The 22,441-nt window shown below is 46.0% G+C and overlaps 2 protein-coding genes across 3 annotated transcripts; one reads left to right on the forward strand and one right to left on the reverse strand.

The window, feature by feature from the left end:
- Positions 1-1,451: 1,451 nt before the first annotated feature.
- Positions 1,452-6,309, reverse strand: btbd17a (BTB (POZ) domain containing 17a). The gene is made up of 3 exons (XM_035612150.2): positions 5,738-6,309; positions 3,601-3,889; positions 1,452-3,343 (listed from the first exon to the last, which is right to left on the reverse strand). Exons 1-3 carry the CDS (start codon positions 5,805-5,807, stop codon positions 2,269-2,271), a joined length of 1,434 nt encoding a protein of 477 aa, XP_035468043.1. The 5' UTR covers positions 5,808-6,309; the 3' UTR covers positions 1,452-2,268.
- Positions 6,310-11,871: 5,562 nt separating this feature from the next.
- On the forward strand, positions 11,872-21,286 carry gpr142 (G protein-coupled receptor 142). Of its 2 annotated transcripts, none has more exons than XM_035612176.2 (3): positions 11,872-12,027; positions 16,062-16,216; positions 17,978-21,286. In XM_035612176.2, the coding sequence occupies exons 2-3, from the start codon at positions 16,078-16,080 to the stop codon at positions 18,934-18,936; spliced, it is 1,098 nt and encodes a 365-aa protein (XP_035468069.2). In that variant the 5' UTR covers positions 11,872-12,027; positions 16,062-16,077; the 3' UTR covers positions 18,937-21,286. The 2 variants fall into 2 exon arrangements, with proteins under 2 accessions (XP_035468069.2, XP_035468070.2); XM_035612177.2 differs by lacking the exon at positions 11,872-12,027 and adding an exon at positions 12,780-13,060.
- The last annotated feature ends 1,155 nt before the right edge of the window (positions 21,287-22,441 follow it).

Below are 22,441 nucleotides of genomic sequence, written 5' to 3' on the forward strand. Positions count from 1 at the left end.
CCGAACTTGGATCAGTGTGAGCCGCTGCGAGGACGCTCTTCCTGCTCGGCGCGCGGAGGATCCTGGGAAACGTAGTCCTGTTTATTTCTCTCTCTGCTGTCAAGCGCGTGTGTGTGTGTGTGTGTGTGCGTGTCAGTTTTTCACACGTTGCTTAACACTTAATCATCACAGGGAAATATTGATCTGCGTAAATTCTTTTTTATTTGACAACTTTGGCTTCTTGGAAATGATTATATTTCTTCATTATAAAAAGTTTATGACCAGATCATAAAATATGACGCGTTTCAGACTAATAAAGGAATGGGAAAAATAAATGCTTATGTAAAAGTGATTATACCACAGTTTATTTATTAATTATTATTATTATTATTATAAAGGCATGAAGTATGTAAAAATATGTTATTCTGGAGTTATATTACTGTATATTATATTATTCCTGATACATTAATGCCTAAGCAATATTCTAATATTGCTAATTTCATATTTAATATGATATATGTGGGATAGTTTAACATGTAACAAACTCATTTTATCTATTACTAGATTCTATATTAATTTATTTATCAGCTGATCAAATGTTTTGTGTCAAACCTTCATGCACAAAGGAACTTGTAAAGTGAAGATTTTAAAATAATAAGGAGAATATTTTTACCACAATGTTATTCAGTATAAGGAAGTAGAAAATGGAAATATTTAGTATCATACAAGCAACAGAAAACTGCTTGATACAGCTGTTAATATAAAATATTATACTGTAATTAAACACAGTCTCTGAGTAATTCTGTATTTTCTTTTGTCTTTTTACTTGTTGTCATTCAGTTTCTCCCTGTTGTGACTTCGTCATTGTGTCTGTCGGACACGTGTCGCAAACTAACTGCGTGAATAAATAATAAAACTGTACGAGACCTGGTCTCATCCTGGCGTCTGTGGCAGTGAAGTGAAGTGAAGTCATGAAAATCACACGACTCAGAATAAAATGTTCAGTTCAGTTTTAAAACTTCAGTAAAAATCTTTATTGTCAGTTCAAATCGATTAATGGTAACAGTGAAAAAGACAATATTAATGAGCAAGTGACAAGGTTTCTCTAGCGTCTACTGTGGTTTAATGAATAAAATTATGACTAAGATAAAAATGTGTCCAGTAAACAACGATTGTTGTGATTTTCAGGTTCAAATTAAATCTGCGCAATGAGCACGTCGCTGTTGTTTCATCATTTTAAAGCTACAGTGTGTAATATTCAGAAGAACGTATTCACAGAAGTTGAACATATTGTCCATAACTCTGTGTTCATATAAGAGTTAAATATAGTCACATGAGGTGGACCGACCTCCGTGTGAGTCTCCATGTTTCTACGTCGTGTTGAATACGGTTGTTGAACTAAACGCTCCAGAACACGTCGCGTTCACGTTGAATTTTCAGACGCTGACGGAAACAGGAAATGGAATCGACGGTGCGCCGCCATAAAGTGTCCCCTGTCGGCCGCTCGGTTGGTTGCGGTTTGCAACTTTACCACCAGATGCCGCCAGAAAATTACAAAAATTACACACTGGGGCTTTAAGGATTATATTTCATATTGCAGTGTCCGAACAATGTGTTGACGTACAGTGAATGAAACGCTGCAGAAACAATGTGACGACAGTGAGACGTTAAATGTAGTTTGACCTGCTAATCAGTAAGTCAGTGTTTACTGGGCTCTGATCCACAACTGTGACCCCTCCAGTGTAAATGGGGTATAATAATAATAATAGCACCAATATGTATATATATATATAAACTACAAATACAAATAAATACATAGAAAAGTGACAGGAACAGAACCTCAAGTGTAAAAGGATAAGGCTGGTGACGATCTTCATTTTTCTTTTTGTAAACAAATCCCATGAAAAAAAAACCAAACGTAAATGATCTGTTTCTAAAACTCGTAGAAATCTCGTTTCACCTTCAACTGCAGCTTTTGGAAATCGTTACTCAATCGGAAGGGAATTGTGTAATTTGTCCGGCACCATTTTCAGCGGCGGATGAATCCGCAACACACCAGCCTTATCCTTCCAGAGACACTCACAGACTCCTCTCAGATACTCGTGAATTCACGCTCGCGTTAGCTGCCGAGCGAAGGCAGCCGTCGAATCACGAGGCCTACGACCCCAGCATCACACGTGGGGGGGACTCGGGTCCGCGTCCCCATGACGTGATGGGACTGAGATGTCGCCTCAATAGGGAAGGATGGCGAGGAGGTCACACGCTGAGGAAGAGGAGGGCGGAGGAGGGTCAGTTCTTGGCGGTTATGAGGGTTTGGTAGAGCGGCTTCACCACAATGTGGAGGAAGAGGGAGCTGTCGACGAGGTACTCCGACGTCCGGCGGTACAGGTCGGCCTCGGCTAAGAAGTCGCCGTTCTCCTCCGTGCTCTGGTGGAAGTTGTAGACGTTCCTCACCACCAGCCTCCCCTGCTGCCGAGCCATCACGAGCACCGTCTTCTGGAAGTTCACCCCGGCGAAGTCAGCGCTGGACGTGGCCGGGGTGATGATGATGCGCGGGCGCCCTCCCTCCACGCGCGTGGGCTGCATGGCGCCCGTCTCCGTGTACATGGGCCTCAGGGTCAGGGGCAGCCAGCGCGGCGAGAACAAGGCGTTCCACGTCACCCGCTTGCTGGTGTCGTGGCCGCTGGGCCCCAGCTGCGTCTGGAAGCTGGTGCTGCGGTCGTCCCGCGTGGGGTTGTTGATGATCCAGGGCGACCCCCACGCCGGGGACAGGTAGTTCCTGGGCACGAAGAGGCTGCAGTTCACGTCAAAGTATTTGGCCATGTGCAGCGGCGAGGCCGAGTGGAACTGGTAGGACATGTAGAGCAGGTCGCGCACCGACTCCTGATAGCGAGCCAGGACCGAGGACTGCGTCTGCAGGCGGAACAGCTCCCTGGGAGGCATCATGGCGTAGCGCACGGCTCTCAAGGCGTTCTCCGCCGTCAAGCCGTCCGGCTCGTTCCGGAGGATCCAGGCCTCCAGCGCGGCGAAGAGCTCCATCTCGCTCTGCAGGACGAGGTCCGAGCGCTGCAGCAGCGACATGAGCAGCTGGCTGCTGACGGTCGCCCACTCTCCGCTCTGCAGCACCGACGACAGGTTCCAGGCCAGATACTGGAGGCAGCTGTCCCGCAGCGTCACGTCCCCGGCCTGCAGGGCGTACTCGTACCAGCCCGCCGCGTGGCCCGACGGGGCGTCCCGGGCCAGGTTCCGGGTCATGTACTGGGTGACGCCCTGCTGGAGACTCAGCACCTGGTACTTGGAGGCCAGCTTGTGCAGCGGCGTGGCCTGGTCCAGACGCAGCGAGAGCTCGCCGCAGTACAGATACCTGGAACATATTGAACTTGTTCTTGTAAAATGACAACGCGGCCTGACATGCTCACACGAAATATGTCTTAAAAGCTACGGCCATTTCTTTTTTGCCCACTTTAAAGATGACTGTAATCTAATCTGATATAGTAATATGTCCCTTTGTATGCATCTTCTATACGTGCATTCATTTATATGGTATAGTGTTTCTGTTTGTCTCCTCTTCCTCGTGTTGAGACCAACTTGGCTCCTCCTCCTCCTCTTCCTCCCTCTCACCTGATGAACTTGTCGAACACGGCGGCGCAGTCGGCGCTCTCCCTCAGCACCAGCGTGCTGCCGTTGCGGCCCAGCAGCATCTCCTCGAACGCGGGGCTCTGCAGCGAGAGCACCAGGGCGTGGGCCTGGATCATCTTCACCTCGTCGGCGCTCGGCGTCTCCACGCGCAGCGTCACGTCGCTGCCGTTGCCCTGCAGCAGCAGGGCCTCCAGCCGCTGCACCAGGGTCAGGGAGTGGCTGATGGTGTCGCCGCCGCCTCCGTCCTGGGCTCCGTCAGCTTTCAGCAGGCCTGGTGGAAGACAGAGGACGTGGAGCGGGGAAGACGAGAGTCAGGGGGTGGGATGTCGGGTAGACCTGCACGTGTCACAGTTGGAATCGAGAGACACTTTCAAATCTGCAGCGGCTTTTCAAATCAAAGAAAACAACTTGAAAACTGGCGTCCGATCCAAGAGTTAAGGGGAAAGTTAAGGGGAAGTGAACCTGTTCTCCGTATTGGACCAGGTCCAGAAAGAAATCCACTGTAACTGGACTTGTGGAGTCTGGACTCGATGGTCACACAGAGGCCACATTCAGTTAAACATAGTTTCACATTTGTGAAACCTTTATTGCATTTGTGAAAATGCTGAAAAGACCAAGACCACATTAGACCGGGTCCAGAAAGAAATCCACCATCACTTGACTTGTCGCATCTGGACTGGATTGTCACAGAAAAGCTAAAGATTCAGTTAAACATAGTTTCAGATTTGTGAAACCTTTATTCTATTCGTGAAAAAGCTAAAAAGGATGATTTTTCACCTTGAGATCACATTGGACCAAAAAAAACCAATAAAATCACAATTTTGGGGGCATTTTCACAAATAGAATAAAGGTTTCACAAATCTGAAACTCAGTTTTTACAGAATCTGTGACAGTCCAGTCCAGATTCGACCCGTGCAGGTGACGTGGTTTTCTATCTGGACCTGGTCCAATACGGAGGACAGGTCGCTCTGCGTTGTGACGTCACTTTCCCCTTAACTTTCCCCTTAACTGTCCCAACGGGAGCTGCGGCTCTGATGCTAACTTCATCCTCTGGTGTGTTCTTGAACGTGTCACAGTTATTTATTGGGGCAGATTGTGGGTCAGTGTCATTCGGATCAATGACATTGATCAGCTCACACGCGCGGTGCGTGCGTCTGGATAATCAGGGATTGTGGGTCAATCGTGGTTTAATTAAAGCTTCGTCTGAGTTCAGGCGGTTGGAGCTGCTCAACAGAACGAGTCTGTTCACGTGTCCATGAGACAGTAAAGGTGGAAACTGTGGAAACTGGACGAGTGTCCACCAACAACATCCTCCAAAAAGAATTAGATCGAGATGTTTGGTATTAGACCGTATTAACTTTACTTATTAAACTTAATAAACCAGCAGCTGATTGTTTATTCTGATATTTTTACTGTTTTTTTACCAATGATCTTAAAGAAATCCAAAATATTAAAGAACTGATTCGCACAAATGACTTAAAGGGTGAAGGGTTGAGAAGGAAAGAGGCAAAAGTTGATCCACTGTTCGGAAGAGAAATGTGAGATTATGAGAATGAAGTTTAAAAAAAAATCTTCACGTTTCATTATTTTAAATCACAGCAAACAGCTGAGCAACTTCTGCATGTCAGACATGGAGAAACTACAGTTATAGTTCCATCCGAACAAACATTATCTATATGAACTATTTCACTCATGAGGACTCGATAATGACACTGTAAAACTTGACCCTGATTCAAACCTTAATATTGTAATGCAACTATAATAAAACCCCTGTTTCCAAAAACATAATGGCAAATATAGTAAATATTTCAGTTACTTTGTCTTTAAAATGTTGATGTTAAAAACCCAGACACAAACGGACGGTCGTCCGCCGCTAATGTCACTGCAACTTTTTAGTTTTTTCAATTTTTAAAACCATTGTCAAATCTGTGATTGTGTTTGATTTTACTTCTCGCAGCTGCTGTTCACTGGGACGAACGACATTCTTTAAAAAGTATGAATCCAGGATCTCCCCCTCCCTCCCAGACACTTCCCTTACTAAGTAGAAAGTGGTTCTAACAAATCCGTCCTGGTCCTTCACACAGTTTGACTGCGATGGTTCGGACGCTCGCTGACGTACCTGCAGCAGCTGCTCCGAGCCGCAGGCCGAGGAGCAGAAGCAGCCGGAGTCGGACGCCTTGTTTCTCCATCTTCTCTCGGGTCGTCGTGGTCGTCTCCTCTCCCGTCCTCAGTCACTGCGTCTGGGACTCTGCTTCTGTCTGCTCGGCTGTGGACGACCAGGAGGAGGGAGGGTGGGGGCGGCAGGGGGGTCCGTGGTCTGTGTCGTCTGAATGTGGGACAGGGGGTCACACACACACACACACACACACACACACACACACACAGAACTTCATCGATCGGTGGGTGGATGTTTCCACGACTACCACTTTGACTCTGACTTTCCTGTCCCTGGGTATCAGGCGCTCGCTGCGCTGCATCGACCCGGCGAGGAGGATCCAGCGGTGGGCCGAGGAACATCTGGACTGAGACGTGACCTCCTCGCCGCTGTAGAGGTCAGGGATGTCTGGACTGTAGCTTGACAGTGACCCGCGAGAGGAAAGAGTCGGGGCAGAGCTCAGACTCTCACGAGATCAGCGATGTGTGTCAGTGTCTGTGCGTGACAGGGTCAGTTTAATTTATTGACGGCCTCAGGCCTCAGCACGCTTCATGGGGGCGGGGGGGGGGGGGGGGGTCGCTGACACAATCAATATTTCTCTTTTCTGAAATCCCGATCGCTCGTTCGAAGAAAATACATAAAAGATCACGAACCAGAAGTTCAAGTGGAAACATCGGGAGTTTCAAGCCTCAGAAGTGAAACCTGTGTGTTTGTGGATCTGTGCGGTGACGTCACGTCGGTGCCGTTTGGTCCGTGAGCTCTCGGGTCACGTGACGATGATGATGATGATGATGAGGATGATGAGGATGATCCCGCAGGATGAGTTCCTCTGTCCCGGTGTGACTCTGTGAGGAGGAGCAGGTCGTGTTCAAGTCTGCTTCATCTTTGTCTTTCTGAAAAGAAAAAAACAGTTCATGCACTTTCTAAATGATTTGTTGTTTGAGGATCGACAAAAAAAAGATTCATTCACATTCGAGAGTTTGTTTTGGTGTTGAGAAGGTTTATGATTTTTTTTCCCTCTGGTGTTTTCTGTCTCCTCTACTGCAACAGTACGATGAACTGGAGTCATTTTATAGTTGGTCATCACAGAATTGTAAAATTACAGAAATTAAAGAAACTTACTTATTAACTAACTAATCTTTTTTTCTCTTTGGTCAATTTTTTCTTTTCTTTTTATATTTGACCCCCCGACATTTTTGTAGCTTTCATTATGGGGAGTTCCAACACAAATTTACACATATATATACACACATACACATATACACATACATTCATAACCATAAATAAAAAGATCATACATATGCACATATATTTACAGATATATACATACAGAGATACGCAAACATTTCTCCCCCCTCCATCCTCTCCCTCCTGCCCCACTCATGGCGACCAAAAGAAACGGGGAAAAAATAAGATTTAAAAAATAAATAAATATATATATATATATATTTTAATTAGAATAAAATCAATTAAATTAAATAAAAAAATTGAAAAACATTCCAAGATCTCTGTAAAATAAAAGAGAGAATGGAAAACTATACTATGCATTCATCCGTGTGACTTTATTATTTATTTTTATTTTTCTTCTATCTCAAGCTACTATACATGACTATTCTAATCTTGATGTGTGTGTGTCTGTGTGTGTGTGTGTGTGTGTGTGTGTGTGTCTCTCTCTGGTGTCCTAGCAACAGTGTCACCAGCACACCGTCTCCTCAGTTAGAAGACACTATAAATGAAATGTATTATTATTATTATGACACAACTAACTGTATTTACAGTTCAGCTCCACCAGAGGGCGGACTAGCTGCAGCGGCTGAAGCATCCAGACTTCAGTGTCTTGTATCGGTCAACCTGCAAAACCTCAGAATCCTACACTTCCCATAATGCAACGTGATGGCTTCTTCCTTCCCTGTTAATCATGAACGTGGTTAAAACTCAGTGCTGCTGGTTTTTAAATGTGAAAACCCACAGACGTGGTAAAGTTCTCAAAGCAGGACGACGTGGACGGATCTCTGTCCTGCACACCGAGTTATTGTGCCTCCATGAGATTGAAAAAAGGGAATAAAGATTTTTTTCATTTCATGGATGTAAAACAGCCTCAAGAGAGACGATAAAAATCTCTAAAGCTAATTATCCTTTACAGTCGTCGTGTTTTATTTCCCTTCCTCCGTGCACTGATTGCTCCATCGATTCCACCGAGCGTGACTGATGATCTGTGATGAAGCACGCAGCCGCAGGAGATTGTGCACTGTTTTGTTTTCGCTCCCAAAATCAAAGTCCTAATAAAGTTATTAATCTGGTGAATAATGGCGCGTCTGTGCCAGATGTTTTTTTTGGAGCGATATCGTTGAGATGTAATGTAACATCAGTTACGGTCTGGGACACAGTTATTGGTTTAAGCTGCGGTTGCCATGGGAGCAGGCAGGAACGGATCTAACGGCCCAGTTAGGTGCTGTGATCAATATACATTAATTATTTTACATTAAATTAAAAAGTTATATTTCTTGCCATTCTGTATATTTTGTTGACAGTGAATATTCTGAGCGTACAACAAAGACGACATTACCTCGGGCAGACGTTTCAACAAACAGATTAAGAAACAGTTTATTATCCAAAAGCCATAACTGCACTTGAAATCTACTTGAATATGCAATAATAATATTACAATTGTGCAGTGAATGTCTTGTAAGTGTTGTATGTTGTATTTTGACTTATCTTCTATCTCTGTTTAATATATTTTTAATATATTTTTCTATTCTATTAATCTATGTTTAATTTTTTTTCTAGTGAAGAACAAACTGTTATCAACAAATCCCACAGAAAGTCCAAAACCAACAACATGTCCGTGTCTCAGTGCTTCCTGCTCCGACGTGGCTGTCTTTGTTTTTACTGACATAAATCTATAAATATTAACCACAACTATTGTTCGTTTATTATTCAAGATAATAATGTTAAAGGGGCTTTTAAGGACAGTGATGAAATATAGAATATCACCAGACATTTCTTTAACACCGGGGCCATGCTGTTTAACTGCCACTGTCCTCGATCATCACCTGACCTTTTACATTTAATAGATTCATAGATAGATATGTAGGTGGGTAGGTAGATATGTAGTAAGGTAGGTAGGTAGGTAGGTAGGTAGGTGGTCGGTTAGTTGTTTAGTTAGTTAGGTAGGTAGGTATGTAGGTGGGTAGGTAGATAGGTAGATATGTATATAGGTAGGTAGGTAGGTAGGTGGTCGGTTAGTTGGTTAGTTAGTTAGGTAGTTAGGTAGGTAGGTAGGTAGGTAGGTAGATAGGTGGTTGGTTAGTTGGTTAGTTAGTTAGTTAGGTAGGTAGGTAGGTATGTAGTAAGGTAGGTAGATAGGTAGGTAGGTAGGTAGGTGGTCAGTTAGTTGATTAGTTAGTTAGGTAGGTAGGTATGTAGGTGGGTAGGTAGATAGGTAGATATGTATATAGGTAGGTAGGTAGGTATGTAGGTAGGTGGTCGGTTAGTTGGTTAGTTAGTTAGGTAGGTAGTTAGGTAGGTAGGTAGGTATGTAGTAAGGTAGGTAGATAGGTAGGTAGGTAGGTATGTGGTTGGTTAGTTAGTTAGTTAGTTAGGTAGGTAGGTAGGTAGGTAGGTAGGTAGGTATGTAGTAAGGTAGGTAGGTAGGTGGCTGGTTAGTTGGTTGGTTAGTTAGTTAGTTAGGTAGGTAGGTATGTAGTAAGGTAGGTAGATAGGTAGGTAGGTAGGTAGTAATGTAGGTAGATAGGTTGATAGGTAGGTAGTTAGTTGGGTAGGTAGGTATGTAGTAAGGTAGGTAGGTAGGTAGGTAGCAAGTTAGGTAGATAGGTAGTTAGGTAGGTAGGTAGTTGGGTAGGTTGCTAGATAAGTAGGTAGGTAGTTAGGTATGTAGTAAGGGAGGTAGATAGATAGATAGAAACTCCACACTCTTAATAAATGAGTATCTCTCTAACACCACACACAACCTCAACATGTTTACAAATCCATAACATAAGGGGACCTGCCACCGTAGTTACGGTTGCTAAACTATGATTGGACGATATTTGTTTGTTGGGTCAATTTAGCAAATAGTCGGTTGAGATTTTGAAAGTTGTTGTTAAAAAAGCTTGAATAAAACCAGGCGGTACAATGTGTTTGTGCTCCGGCTTTTCTAAAGTGACTTGATCTGATTTCTGTTGATTGTGGAGATACTGTACATCAACCATCAAGCAGAAAACATGAACCCCTCACGTCCTGCTTCCCCCTGCGATCTACCAGGCCTGATCAATAGTGAGTCATGTCCGCAGCTGCTGCCCAGGTTCATGATCTGCCTCGCCTGCTGCCGAGCGTAGATGAACACATTCAAATCAAACGATATGCAGCTGCGGGATGACGGACGCGAGCTCACGTAGGCCTCGGGTTTGGCAAACAGACGGATCTGACGGATGAATCTTCTTCTCTGTTTTCTTTGGAGCTGATCGCAGTAATTTGCAGGCGTGAGACGAACGATCAAGGACAAAACGACGGTTCGGCTCCGAGATCCTCGGAGCTCAGCGACGGTGTTTAGTGTCAAATGCTGCCATGAATACAAACACCTGATTACGACGCTCCCGCTGCCGGGGGTCACTTCCTGGTGTCAGCATGTGTGTGTGTGCGGACTTGTACTAATCAAGTTGTTCAGTCACATTATTGGGACGCACCCCCCACTGGGACAAAAGGTCGGTTGCCACAGTGTAAGGTTAGATTTTGTAAAGGCAATTTGTGTGTGTGTGTGTGTGTGTGTGTGTGTGTGTGTAGTGTGTGTGTGTGTGTGTGTGTGTGTGTGTGTGTGTGTGTGTGTGTGTGTGTGTGTGTAGTGTGTGTGTGCTCGCCCGCACAGTGTCCCAATTCTATGCTAAATATTATGATTTATGTATTTATGTGAAAACGGGGTCATTTAAATTGATCTTGATTGTGTTTTTGTTCATCAAATGTTCCACATAAAACATAATGTATTATCATAAATCATAATAATAAATCATAATATTCAGGCGCACTCAGAATACTATAAATATGATGTATTATTTGGACTGAGATTGTTAAAAAGCGTGTGCCACCAAATTCAGCTGCTGCAAAAAAATTTAAAAAACCTAACGAGAACGTTTTTTTTTTTGTTTTTTTTCCAACACGTTGTTTACTATTTTCTCAGATGTTGCCAGAGCTTTTTTATTATCATGAGCAGAATATTTTTTCTGGCCGTAAGTGGTTCCATGTCCTGTGTCAATCAACAACACACTAATAAAATCGAGTATTCATATTTTTGTCAGCATGCTGACGATTTACTGTATGAATATCTCTGGGAACGAGTCGGTCGGCGCGTCGACAACTTTCCACCAGACTGAATTATTGCCAATAAGTTTGGATCAGAAACCCACGATCGATCGTCCTGAGGACGTTCCCTAGCGTCTTGAGACTCTTCCCCCGGTGACGTTACGAGACGACGTCTCCATGGGGACCGGGACCTCTGCCCTGAGCAGCGCCCCCTTGAGGTTCGGCCTGGGCCTCGAGGGGGCGCTGCTCGGGGCGAAAGGTTAAAACGATGGCGTTGCTTTTCACAGCACAGGTTCTCGTCGCGGCCGATTTGCCAATTCGAGCACGCTAACACACTCCACTAAGATGGCGAACGTGGTAAATATTATTTCTGAATATGTTAGCATTTAAGTTGACGCCAACAGCCTCTTTTGAACACGGAACCAAATCCTGCTCGAGGGTTTCGGCTGCAATCGAGTCTCAATTTGAGTAAAATCCTCGTAAAAAAGGACAGAGTCTCTTCCGACAACAGCTCCTGCTCGGACGGAGTCTGGCCCCGGCTGCAGTTCACACACACTCGCAGCTCCTGTGTGTGTTTTCCCAGCGCGCTCACACACTTCAGACCTGAATCCCCGTCAGATGCCTCTGCGATACGGAACTGGAGCCAAAGAACACGGCCGCATTTCATTCCCCCGTGGTTTTCCTCTGGGCTCTTCCCTGTATTCCTCTCTGCGCTATATTTCATTTGACATCTCTTCATCCCTGGATCAGTCCCTCCCTCCCCCCCCCCACATCTTCACTCCCCTCTCGCTCTGCTCACTCGGTGCAGTGATGTGCCAGCTGCCTGGACTCCACTTCTCCTCCTCCTCCTCCTCCGGCTCCACGTCTCCTCAGTGCAGCGGCGATGTCGGGGTCCCTGTAGGCTCCTCCGGGGGGACGACCGAGACCAGGACCGGTCGCTGTGACAACTGGATGTGAAGGTACGACGGCAGACGTGGACACGAGGACCAGCGGAGTCCGAGGACAGACGTGTCCCAGTTGCTTTGTTGAAATGTCTCTTGTTCCTTCTGCAATCAGCTCGGTCGCGCACCGGTGACTTCCGATGTTGATGCAAGGTAGAGTCTTATTTAGCAAAAGTTATTTAAGGCAGCGGGGAGAGCGAGTCTGGATCGTCTCACAAGCTGACGCTGGTCCAAACTCGGAGCTTCTACACTAAATACAAATGTGCTTTCTTGTTATTTCACCTCCTGAATCTTCTGGGAAAGAGACATCTGTCTCTATAGCGGCGGCCTGACGCGTCCGGTGCCAGACGTGCACTTCTGGAGTCCGTCTCCTTGACAGCACTGACCACGGGTCAGGGTCATTTTCCTCGTCGTCTGAGGACAACGGACAGTGATTTCTTTCTGAGAAGTGGCTTTCACTTTTTCACCCATAAACAGCGAAAAATGCATCCTGTTTGCCCAAGAGTAAGTGCAGGCAGCTCCCTTTATCTCGCAGCGCTGTTGTTTCAGGTGCTGAATTATTGAGAGGACTCAGTGGAGCAGAGTTCAAGCTCAGCTTCCTGGGCACTGAGACCCCCTGCAGAGCCGCAGCCTGGGAAGACGCTCCACAACCAGTCTTAATCAGAAACGCTCCGCGGCCTCTGATCTGTGTTGGGGAGGGGGGGGGGGGGGTGCGATCGACACATTCTGCTGGGACGTCAATAGGTTTTCATCCCCCCGTCGCAGAAAGTCTTTACCCGTCTGAGAGTGGATTTAATGAAACACCTCTGAAGATCCACGTCCCGAGGCTGCAGCCCCCGAGGGACACGGCGTGGAGGCGGCTCGTCGGTGTGATGGAGGCCTCTCCAGGCCCCTGGTTCGCTTCCGCCTGCGGCGTCCAAGAGGAGCAACTGGGGCGTCAGACACGGACGACGTGATTGGTCGTCGTCAACCTCACAACCTTCTCGTCCCTCCGGCGGTCGCCCGGTCCTGAGGCGAGGCCCCGAGAGGACACGGATCAGCTGTTGAATCGGTCAGGTTTTATCCAGCAGCAGTGATGATGATGCAACAGGTTCCACCGAATCAAATCAAACAGGAGCTGTTTTAATAATTCATAAAACAGTTTGCGCTCTAATCTTTTTTCAGATTTCCAGTCTTACGTGACTGTTTTAACAGGAACGCCTCCAACACACGACAATTTAAACTACTATTAAGAGAGATCATGCAAAATGGAAATACATTTAATGGCTTTTTTTCAGTTTAATGCTGACGACAAATAGTGTTTTTGATTTCATTAAAATCTTCATTACTCATGATAGATAGTGAGATAGATAGATAGATGGATGGATGGATAGATAAATAGATAGAAAAGATAGATTGATAGATAAAAAGATAGATAGATAAAAAGATAGATAGATAGATGGAACGAAAGATAGAAAGATAGATTGATAGATAAAAAGATCGATAGATAGATAGATAGAACGAAAGATAGAAATATAGATAGATAGATAGATAGATAGATAGATAGAACGAAAGATAGAAATATAGATAGATAGAACGAAAGATAGAAATATAGATAGATAGAACGATACATTTCCAAAGCCCCTAATTCATACGACCGCTTCCGATCTGTTCCCTCTATTCACAATAAATTTAATTTCACAATCATTTACTCATTCTTCTTTACTCATTTATATTTGAATATATATTCCTCACATTATGTAGTTAACTGTCAACAGAGACGCTCAGAAGAAAACAAATTGGTTTTAACTCGTTTCTTTTCCATCTTTGTTTCAAATGTGTGACAGAGGGAGAAGAGGTGCGTTCCTCCCTGAGGACCCACTGTGGACAATGAATGTACAGTTTATCTCCTCTGGGAGTCGAGCCCCTATTAATACTGAATGGGACGTCCTATACTCGGTTACATAACAACCAGTGAAATATGAGAATGTTTTTTTATTGATAGTCAACGCAGCCAATCTGCGCTGGAGCGGCGGAATCATCGGAGGACAACGACGTTTAAAGTCCTGGTGACAAACGGGACGGATGAACATCACATGAAGAAGAATTCAATACTGAGATCACACTGATGTGAAAGAGTGACGGGAAACTAAAGCCGACGTACAGTAACGTCCTCCGTGCAAAATAATATTTTGACTCTTTATTATTTACATTGCAAACAGCAGATGATTGAGTGGCTGGTCCGGAGCTTTTGATTGATGGAGGTAACAGTTGTCAAGGTTTTTTTTCCTTAGAATTAAAAGATTTTCTTGTCCACGTTGACTTTAACCACGAACAGAACCAGATCTACAGTTTAGGACTGAGTGGAAGCTCCAGGGCATCTAGTAAATTGACTAGTCTGTAAATTATTGTAAATAAACATTATACTTTAATAGAATAAAATGTTTGATAAATCCTGGTAATGATCTGAGAGCGTGGACGCCTCAGAGGACACGGAGGCCTCCAGTGACGTCAATCACCGAGCCCATTATAGAAGTTATGAATCAAATCTCTCGCTCGTCTCTTCCCACAATGCATCAGCGCTCCTCTTTTTTTCGCTCCCGCGTACTGAATTACATCATTGATCTCGATGATTCCATTTCAGGACCTCGCTTTTCTACGGGGTTAATGCGCTGGGGCGAATTTGAGCCGCAAGATATTTGATGCAATCTTTTTTTTATGATCACATTCCAGCTGCAGGCCACGGAACATAAAGAAATACATGATGCACGTGCACGTTTTTGGCAAATAAACAGCTTTTCACGACGGCAGTAATTAAATATGGCGATTCGTCCCGAGGGGTCGGTTTCACCGATGCGGCGATCGTGGCCCCATGACGGTGTTGACGTTGGTTGAGCATCGACAAATGGTTTGCGAGTGAGAGAGAGATAAGACACAGTCCAAACACGGCTTCACGGATGACTGACGCAAATTAGGAGAGTAGGTCGAGGAGAGACAGACGGGAGGAAAACAGGATGAGACGGCACCGCAGGTGAAGAGGTCGGACAGGCAGACGGGAGGATAATGTCGCCGGGGTCGGGATGGAGGAGGGGGGAGGGGTCACGGGGTCGTCGGCGTCGGCCCATCTGTTGTTGTCGACCTGACGTTTAATCGACTGAGTCCAAACTGACATTTTTGTATCCACCTGTTTTTGAAGCATCGTCATATCAGCCTGATGTGTTGATGGTCATTTCCCCCTGACCTCCGCAACCTAAACCAACTGGTTTGGTCAAAATTATATAGATTATTAATTTTATCTATGCAAAGTAAAGCTAATTCAAAGACCTGAGTGACCTCATGTACTACGTTTACCTGCTAGTGAACACGATTGTGCTCTCGACTCGTGGAGCCGCAAACTAAATCTGTCAAAATTCCATGAATTATTCCATCGAGAGACAAAAATAATCAACTATTTTAATAATCAATTAATCCTGTAGCAATTAAGTAATTAAAAAAAAGATATTTCAAACATTCTCTGGTTTCAGCATCAAATTTGCAGTTAACTGAAGTTTTGGCGTTTGTTCCAACAAATTGGTGATTCAAAGGAAATTGTGTTTTATTTATATATCAAACTACTAATAAAGAGATTTATTGGCAGATTAATTGAATTATGTAAATAATCATGAATAGCATAATTAACGTGAGTTTCTCTTTTTTTGAAAGTGGTTGAAATTTTTGTTCCCGCTAAATGTATAAATCTACAAAACAGGTCCCAAATATAAAGTTTCATTTAAACAAAACTTTACTCAAACATAAAGGAAATATTGCAAATGTTATCGGGACAATTTTCCGGGGCGCATCAATCCACGTTTGGTGCTCTGGTATTGCAGGACAGTGTGTTACAGTGTGTTACAGTGTGTGTGTGTGTGTGTGTGTGTGTGTGTGTGTGTTGGTGGTGATGAAGGAACATGTCATCCGTATCATCAGGCTTTGGGTTTTGTCTCTTTTCGTGCGATTTGTTGACAACAACAAAAAGTGTAGAATATCACGGACTCATCCTGGAAACATTCCTCCGTCTCTCCCTCGTTCTCCAGGCGAAGCGTCAAAGTCATGATCGACTGGCCCAATGTGACGGCGTCCGGCCACCAGGAGCTGGGCCTGAAGCCCGAGGACCTGCAGAAGTCCAAATGTGTGCTGGGCTTCGTCCCCGTCGTCTACTACAGCGTCCTGCTCTGCGTGGGAGTCCCAGGTACAGTACGCCACGCTGACGTCACGTAGTCGCCGCTGCGTGTGTTAATATCTCCATTCTGACCCTTTGAGGCCGGACGATCAGCTCGCATGCTACATCGTCGTATCAGCTGCAATGTCCCGGACCCACAGTCGATGTGTAAACTGAGAACTCTCAGAATTTCTGCAGCGACATAACAAAAGTGTGCGTCAGAGGAAATCAATGCTCAAGTTGAGTCACAGGCACATTACTCGTGTTCTAACGGGCCATTGAGATGAAATACTGCGGCTCGTTTCATCGTCCACACTGACCCAATGATGCAATAATCAATATGCTTGGGTTTATGACTATATGTATCCATCCGCCCCCGTCATCCAACTGTCTCTGGAATCTCTGCGCGTCAAAATTTATCACCTCAATAATCCAGAAAGTGGAAATAACTGTCACTTTGATGGACGGCGTTCGCACCAGAACCGTTCTCATTACTGGACTTCGTCTGGAAGGCGATGAACTGGTATTGATCAGGCAGGAATCCTTTCACAACAGTTGTCCAGAGGGAAAAGGTCAACAGCTGTAGGCTACAGTTCATCTGAAGACTGGTGCTGGTGTATATCACATGAGAAAAACAAACAACAACAACAAAACATCATCTGCAAACTGTACAGAGGAGACAAATGTGCAGCAAAGAGACAAATAAATCAATGGTCCGTGATTTATTCTGATTTGAGTTTTGGCGTTTAAGGCCAAGAAGGACACAGTCTGACTTTCTATTTTTTTGTTTTGCCCTATAAAAGAAATGATTATGCAAAGCAATCCAGTGAAAACATCTCATAAGATTTGCAGTAACTCTATAGCGACAAAACACAAAAACAATCTGCAGTTACAGGAACAAATCTGTTTGGATCAATTGGCATCTTGTAAATTGACGTCGTTATTCCACGTACAGTAAAAAAGTAATTACTAAAATCCAGTCAGGAGACTGTAATGCTGATATAGCAGTTCTGCTAAAGCTATCTAGCCTAGCTTAGCAGAGCAGTAACTGCTATCTTGATGTCTGACTCGGAATTGATTGTTCACGATGCGATTAAATGAAGTCACATTTTGAAATGAATTAGATTAAAGGACTTTTACAGTGTAAAGCGTTAGCTTAGCGCTATTATTTAGTTCTTTATCAAAAAAGCCTCTTCCTCTTGTTCGGTCCAATTCAACAAGAAACAACAAAAAAAGAAGGAAGAAGAAGAAGATGGCAGCCATTAGTGAAGCTGCGTTATTTCGATTGGTTCTCGTCTTCACTCCGTCCACAGGTGTCTTGAGATTCATTGGCTAATGGCTGCGAGCTATACCAAGCTGTTGCTCCCACGTTTGGTTGGAAAAGTCACATGAGATTATTATTTCCGCCCACGTAGTTGTTGGTGATGTGGTTTGACAACGCGGTTGCATTCACACGTGGGTTCAGTGTGGTCACAGTGCGTCTCTGACCTCTGGAGGACGTTTGGTCGATTCACAATCTGCACTTTCATGCGTTCCAAGTTCCATCCGATGACAACACTATCGCCCAAAACACATTTGAGGAGCGATTGTTACGGCCAAATAAAAAACACAGATGTTGGACGGACGCAGCAAAACGTAGATGCATCTAATCCCCGGGAAGAGCAAGAAAGTTCAAAGTAGACTTATGTTTGGAGATATCTTGTTTCTCCCTGATACCATCCGAGATTATCTGAAAGGAAGCGTCAGGTCTGGAATCCTTCTCTCAGTTTCTGATCCGTTTGTCTCTTTCAGTGAACATCCTCACAGCCGTGGCCTTGTCCCGCCTGGCGTCCCGCACCAAGAAGGCTCTGTACTACTACCTGCTGGCAGTGACGGGCTCCGACATCCTCTCGCAGCTCTTCATCATCTTTGTCGGCTTCCTGCTGGAGACGGCGGTGTTCCACCGCGACGTGCCCGCGCTCCTGCTGCACTCCGTCAGCGCCGCGGAGTTCGCCGCCAACCACGCCTCCATCTGGTCCACCGTGCCCCTCACCGTGGACCGCTATGTGGCGCTGTGCCACCCGCTGCTCCACCGCCAGATCAGCTACCCGGCGCGGGCCAGGAAGATCATCGCCGCGGTGCTGACGCTGTCGCTGGTGTCGGGCGTGCCGTTCTTCTGGTGGTCGGACATGTGGAGGAACAGCCACCCGCCGACAGCGCTGGACACCGTCCTCATATGGACACACGTGACCATCATCTACTTCCTGCCCTGCGGCATCTTCTTGGTGCTCAACTCTTTGATAATCCAGAGGCTGAGGGCGCGGCAGAGGCAGCAGCGTTGCTGCGAGGAATGCGGGCCGAAGTCGGCGCCTCTGGGGCGACTCGGGAAAACCACGGCCATGCTGCTGGCCATCACGTCCGTGTTCTCCGTGCTGTGGGCCCCCAGGACGGCCGTGGTCATCTACCACCTGTACGTGTCCTCGGTGCACAGGGACTGGCGCGTGCACTTGGCGTACGACCTGTCCAACATGCTGGCCATGCTCAACACGGCCGTCAACTTCTTCCTCTACTGTTTTGTCAGTAAGCCGTTCCGCGGCGCCGTGCGGGACGTGGTGCTGCTCCGGGGGGGCCCGCTGTATCCTCGCCGCAATCTGCCGCAGCAACATGCCCCCACCAACGCCTCCATCTCCTCTCTGTACAGTGGGAACAACAAGCGCTCACAGCGGGACTCCGCCCCCCTGTCACCTCGCGGGGACAGAAAACCCTCGTGACCCGGCACTCCCTCCCCTTAATCCAAAACACCCGTCGTCCCACGCCCCCCGAGCGCTCCTGACCTCAGGACGCCCTCTGCGTTCCAGCTCCGGCCGTGGATGTCTGCCAGTCGGTCCCCTCAAGGGCCCCGACGTGAACTCCGCTCACAAGAGGAATGTTTTTTTGTATGATAGTTATTGTTATGTTTGTGAACGTAAATCAGAGACAGTGACAACTTTTTTATTTCACTTCAATTTTTTTTTTCCTTTTCCACACATGGTAGAAATGTGACAACAATTTTTTTTTTATAGTGTTTACTACACAGAAGGGAAAAGTCAAATGAAGCATCATGTCTGAAAGCGGCTACTGTACGTGTCATCCCTCTTTCATGATGTCAAGTGTTGTTACGTTTTAAAAACTCTATTGAAATAATACAAGTTTAATTTGGCTGATCTCCTCTGCAGCTGTGTGAAGATGCTGAATGTCCACCTCGCTCTGCCAGGCTCAGAAATCACAGCCGACTGTTTATTTTCCATGAAATGTAACTGGATGGAGCCTTAAATGAGAATCTGGAGCGAGGACCCTGCTCCTCAAACGGACCCCACCGCTATGTCACCGACTGGGCCTCAGCTCCGGCTAAACAAACCCCCGATCACACACACACACACACACACACACACACAGACACACACACACACACACACACACACACACACACACACACACACACACACACACAGACACACACACACAGACACACACACACACACACAGACGCACACACACACACACACACACACACACATTTTCAAGTGTATCAGTTGTTGTGTGAATAGGTGAAGATCTGCACATTTGCAAATATGATTTTTAAGTATTGAACGAGTCGCGTGTTGTTGACGTGTACATTTACTTTCTTTTGCTGCTATGAAAATTACATTTCAGTGCCAAACTTTGAAATATGTAAAAAGCTACTTGTTGTACGACTTTGTGTTCGGTACTGAAAGATTTCCAAACACACGTTTTGCACCACAAAATGTTCACGGCAGATTTATTTATTGCCAATATTCAAAACTGAGCTTTCAGGTTCACAAAATGAATTTTCCTTTGCAACTTTGTCAGTTGTTGGCGCAGAAACACTCTGGTTTCCAAATCTCAGATCTTGTTCGCACTGAACGCGACGTGAGTCATCGCCTGGCGTCGCTCTGTGAGTTTGGTCGCAGGATCAATTTAGGTTTAGCGAGAGAAGACGCAACCCGCGAATATCGCTGAGGTCGGGAGGAGCTCGTCGCTAATTGGCTGGATCCTGAATTCTGAATCCTGAGTTCTCAGCTCGAAGGGAAATGTTCCAGCTCACAGTTTTGATTTCATGAAGCAGCGTCGTCCACCAGCGAGCTCTGATCAACGCCTGCGCTCACAGATGTTGGATCAAGATTCACCAGGTGGAAACGAACACGAGTCTTCAGTCACCACCAAGTCTGTGACATCCGTCTGCATCACCTCCAACCTCGGCGACGCAGACTCCAGTACAGTACAAACTGAATATGCCTTCTTCCATTCACGTCCGTGACCCCCCCACCTGCCCCCGCGCTCGTCCCTCCTCGTGCTCGCCGTGTTTACAGGAACAGCGAGAGACGCCGCGTCGCTCGTCCCACACTGAGTTCTGAGGGTCTGGACGCAGATGGAGATACGAAGCGTTTCTTTGAACATTGTCTCCCGCTGCCCGACAGGAACAGAGGGGGGGGGGGGGGGCGACCTCCACCTGGTGAGGACAGTGACTGTACAAACAGTGAAGAACCGTAATATGATTTTAAGACGCCGGAGCAGGCGTCTGATTAAAGTTTAATGGAGCCGCGCTGAAGCTGACGGGGGACGAGAGGGACGCTGGAGAGAGAGGGTGAACGCTGCCGGGGGCCGCACGTCCCCCCGTCCGCCGGCCATCTGTCCTTTGTCCCTGTTCAAACACGAATCTGCTTCCATTCAGCTCCGCCTGCTGCTCAGCAGGTGTCAGGGGGACGCGAGCGACACGTCCGTCCTATCAGAGGCACTGATGTCTGGATACGGGAAGGTGACAGGAAGTGATGGAAACATACTCCGGAATCTCCAGAGAAGCACCGGGGTGAGGTCCAATTGTCAAATTTGCTTTGCGGAAGTTTCCTAAATCTTCAAGTGACCCGGAAGTATTGGATCGTCAGCCACGATGAGAGCTGTTCAGATTCTCTAAATGTTTAGGAAAGGAGCTCCAATGCTTCTTTCCCTGTCTCCTTTAACACTGGAGCTTCCTATGTGAAAGGAAAGGAGAGATAGACGACCCACAATTCATTGCGGCAGCGACATTTAACGTGACGCGTCATGAACGAACGTAAACGACTCAATCTGAAGTAGAAGAAGAAGAAGAGTATGAATATGACCCAGATGTCAGTTACTGTTACATATGAATCATAAAACACTGAAACATGCTGATGGAGCCGCTGAGGGTTTTGTAGTTCATCTTCAGAAATGCGTCGTTTCGCCACGACGTCAACAACATCCACCGTCATGACGACGTCGTTCAGTGGAGTCGGATTCTCTCGTCATGAGTCCTATGAATCCTCCTTGACCTCTTTGACCTCATGACCCTTTTCACTGAGGTCAAGGACGAGTAGAGAAGAGAAGAGGACAAGAGGACGATCTGAATCCACCCCTGGTCTGTGACGACAGACAGGAAGTGGAACTCTCTCCCCATGTGCTCCCCGACCCCCCGACCCCCCGACCCCCGACCCTTCGTCTGTCCGGTCGCCCCTCGATTTGATTTTCTTTTTAAAATGAAAAACTAGCGGAGCAGAAAAAAGCATTTAAGAATATCTGCAGCGTCCAAACAGACTTTAACTCTGTTACATTGGATACATGTTTAAAGCTCCTGTTCTCCTGCATGTCGACGGCCTGTTGCTGTTCTAGTGGGTTACACTTCTCCCTCCTTTCGTCTTGTGTTGAATGATTCTGTCTCTTTTTATATGCAGAGAAAATACACGTTCAACGCAGGATTTCGCAGTCGTGGTCGTTCATACTGTACAAATATACATGAGTGTTCCGCTGTGAAGGACAGAGGATCGGTCAGTTTAACATGGGGGGGAAATGACACAAGGCTGATGGAGGTCAGTCGGTGTGAAGGAGGATCTGATCTATATGTGGAAACGTGTGCAGGTCAGTGGAGACGAGACTGAGGGAAATGAAGCAGGAAAAAAGTCTTGAGCAACCAGTGTGAGAGCGAGGTTTTCTCTGGGCGGAATGCTCCTTTAATGATTGACCAGGCGGTAAATACAGCCCAGATCTGTGGAGCCTGGTTTCTTTACTCCAGGAAGAAGTTATGACAACAATATTAATGAGATATCATCTTTACCTTCCGTTACTATGCCTCTGAAAATACTCCAAAACACAGAAGGAAAAATAAAGAATGTAGGAGGGAGGCGCGGAAATATTTCAAAAAATCGAAGCCTTTTTTGTTCATTGTTGCGTTTGATTTGTCTTTAAATTAAATATGTGATTTCT

The sequence above is a fragment of the Scophthalmus maximus genome, chromosome 16 (assembly GCF_022379125.1).
Source record: "Scophthalmus maximus strain ysfricsl-2021 chromosome 16, ASM2237912v1, whole genome shotgun sequence".
Taxonomy (NCBI): Eukaryota; Metazoa; Chordata; class Actinopteri; order Pleuronectiformes; family Scophthalmidae; genus Scophthalmus; species Scophthalmus maximus.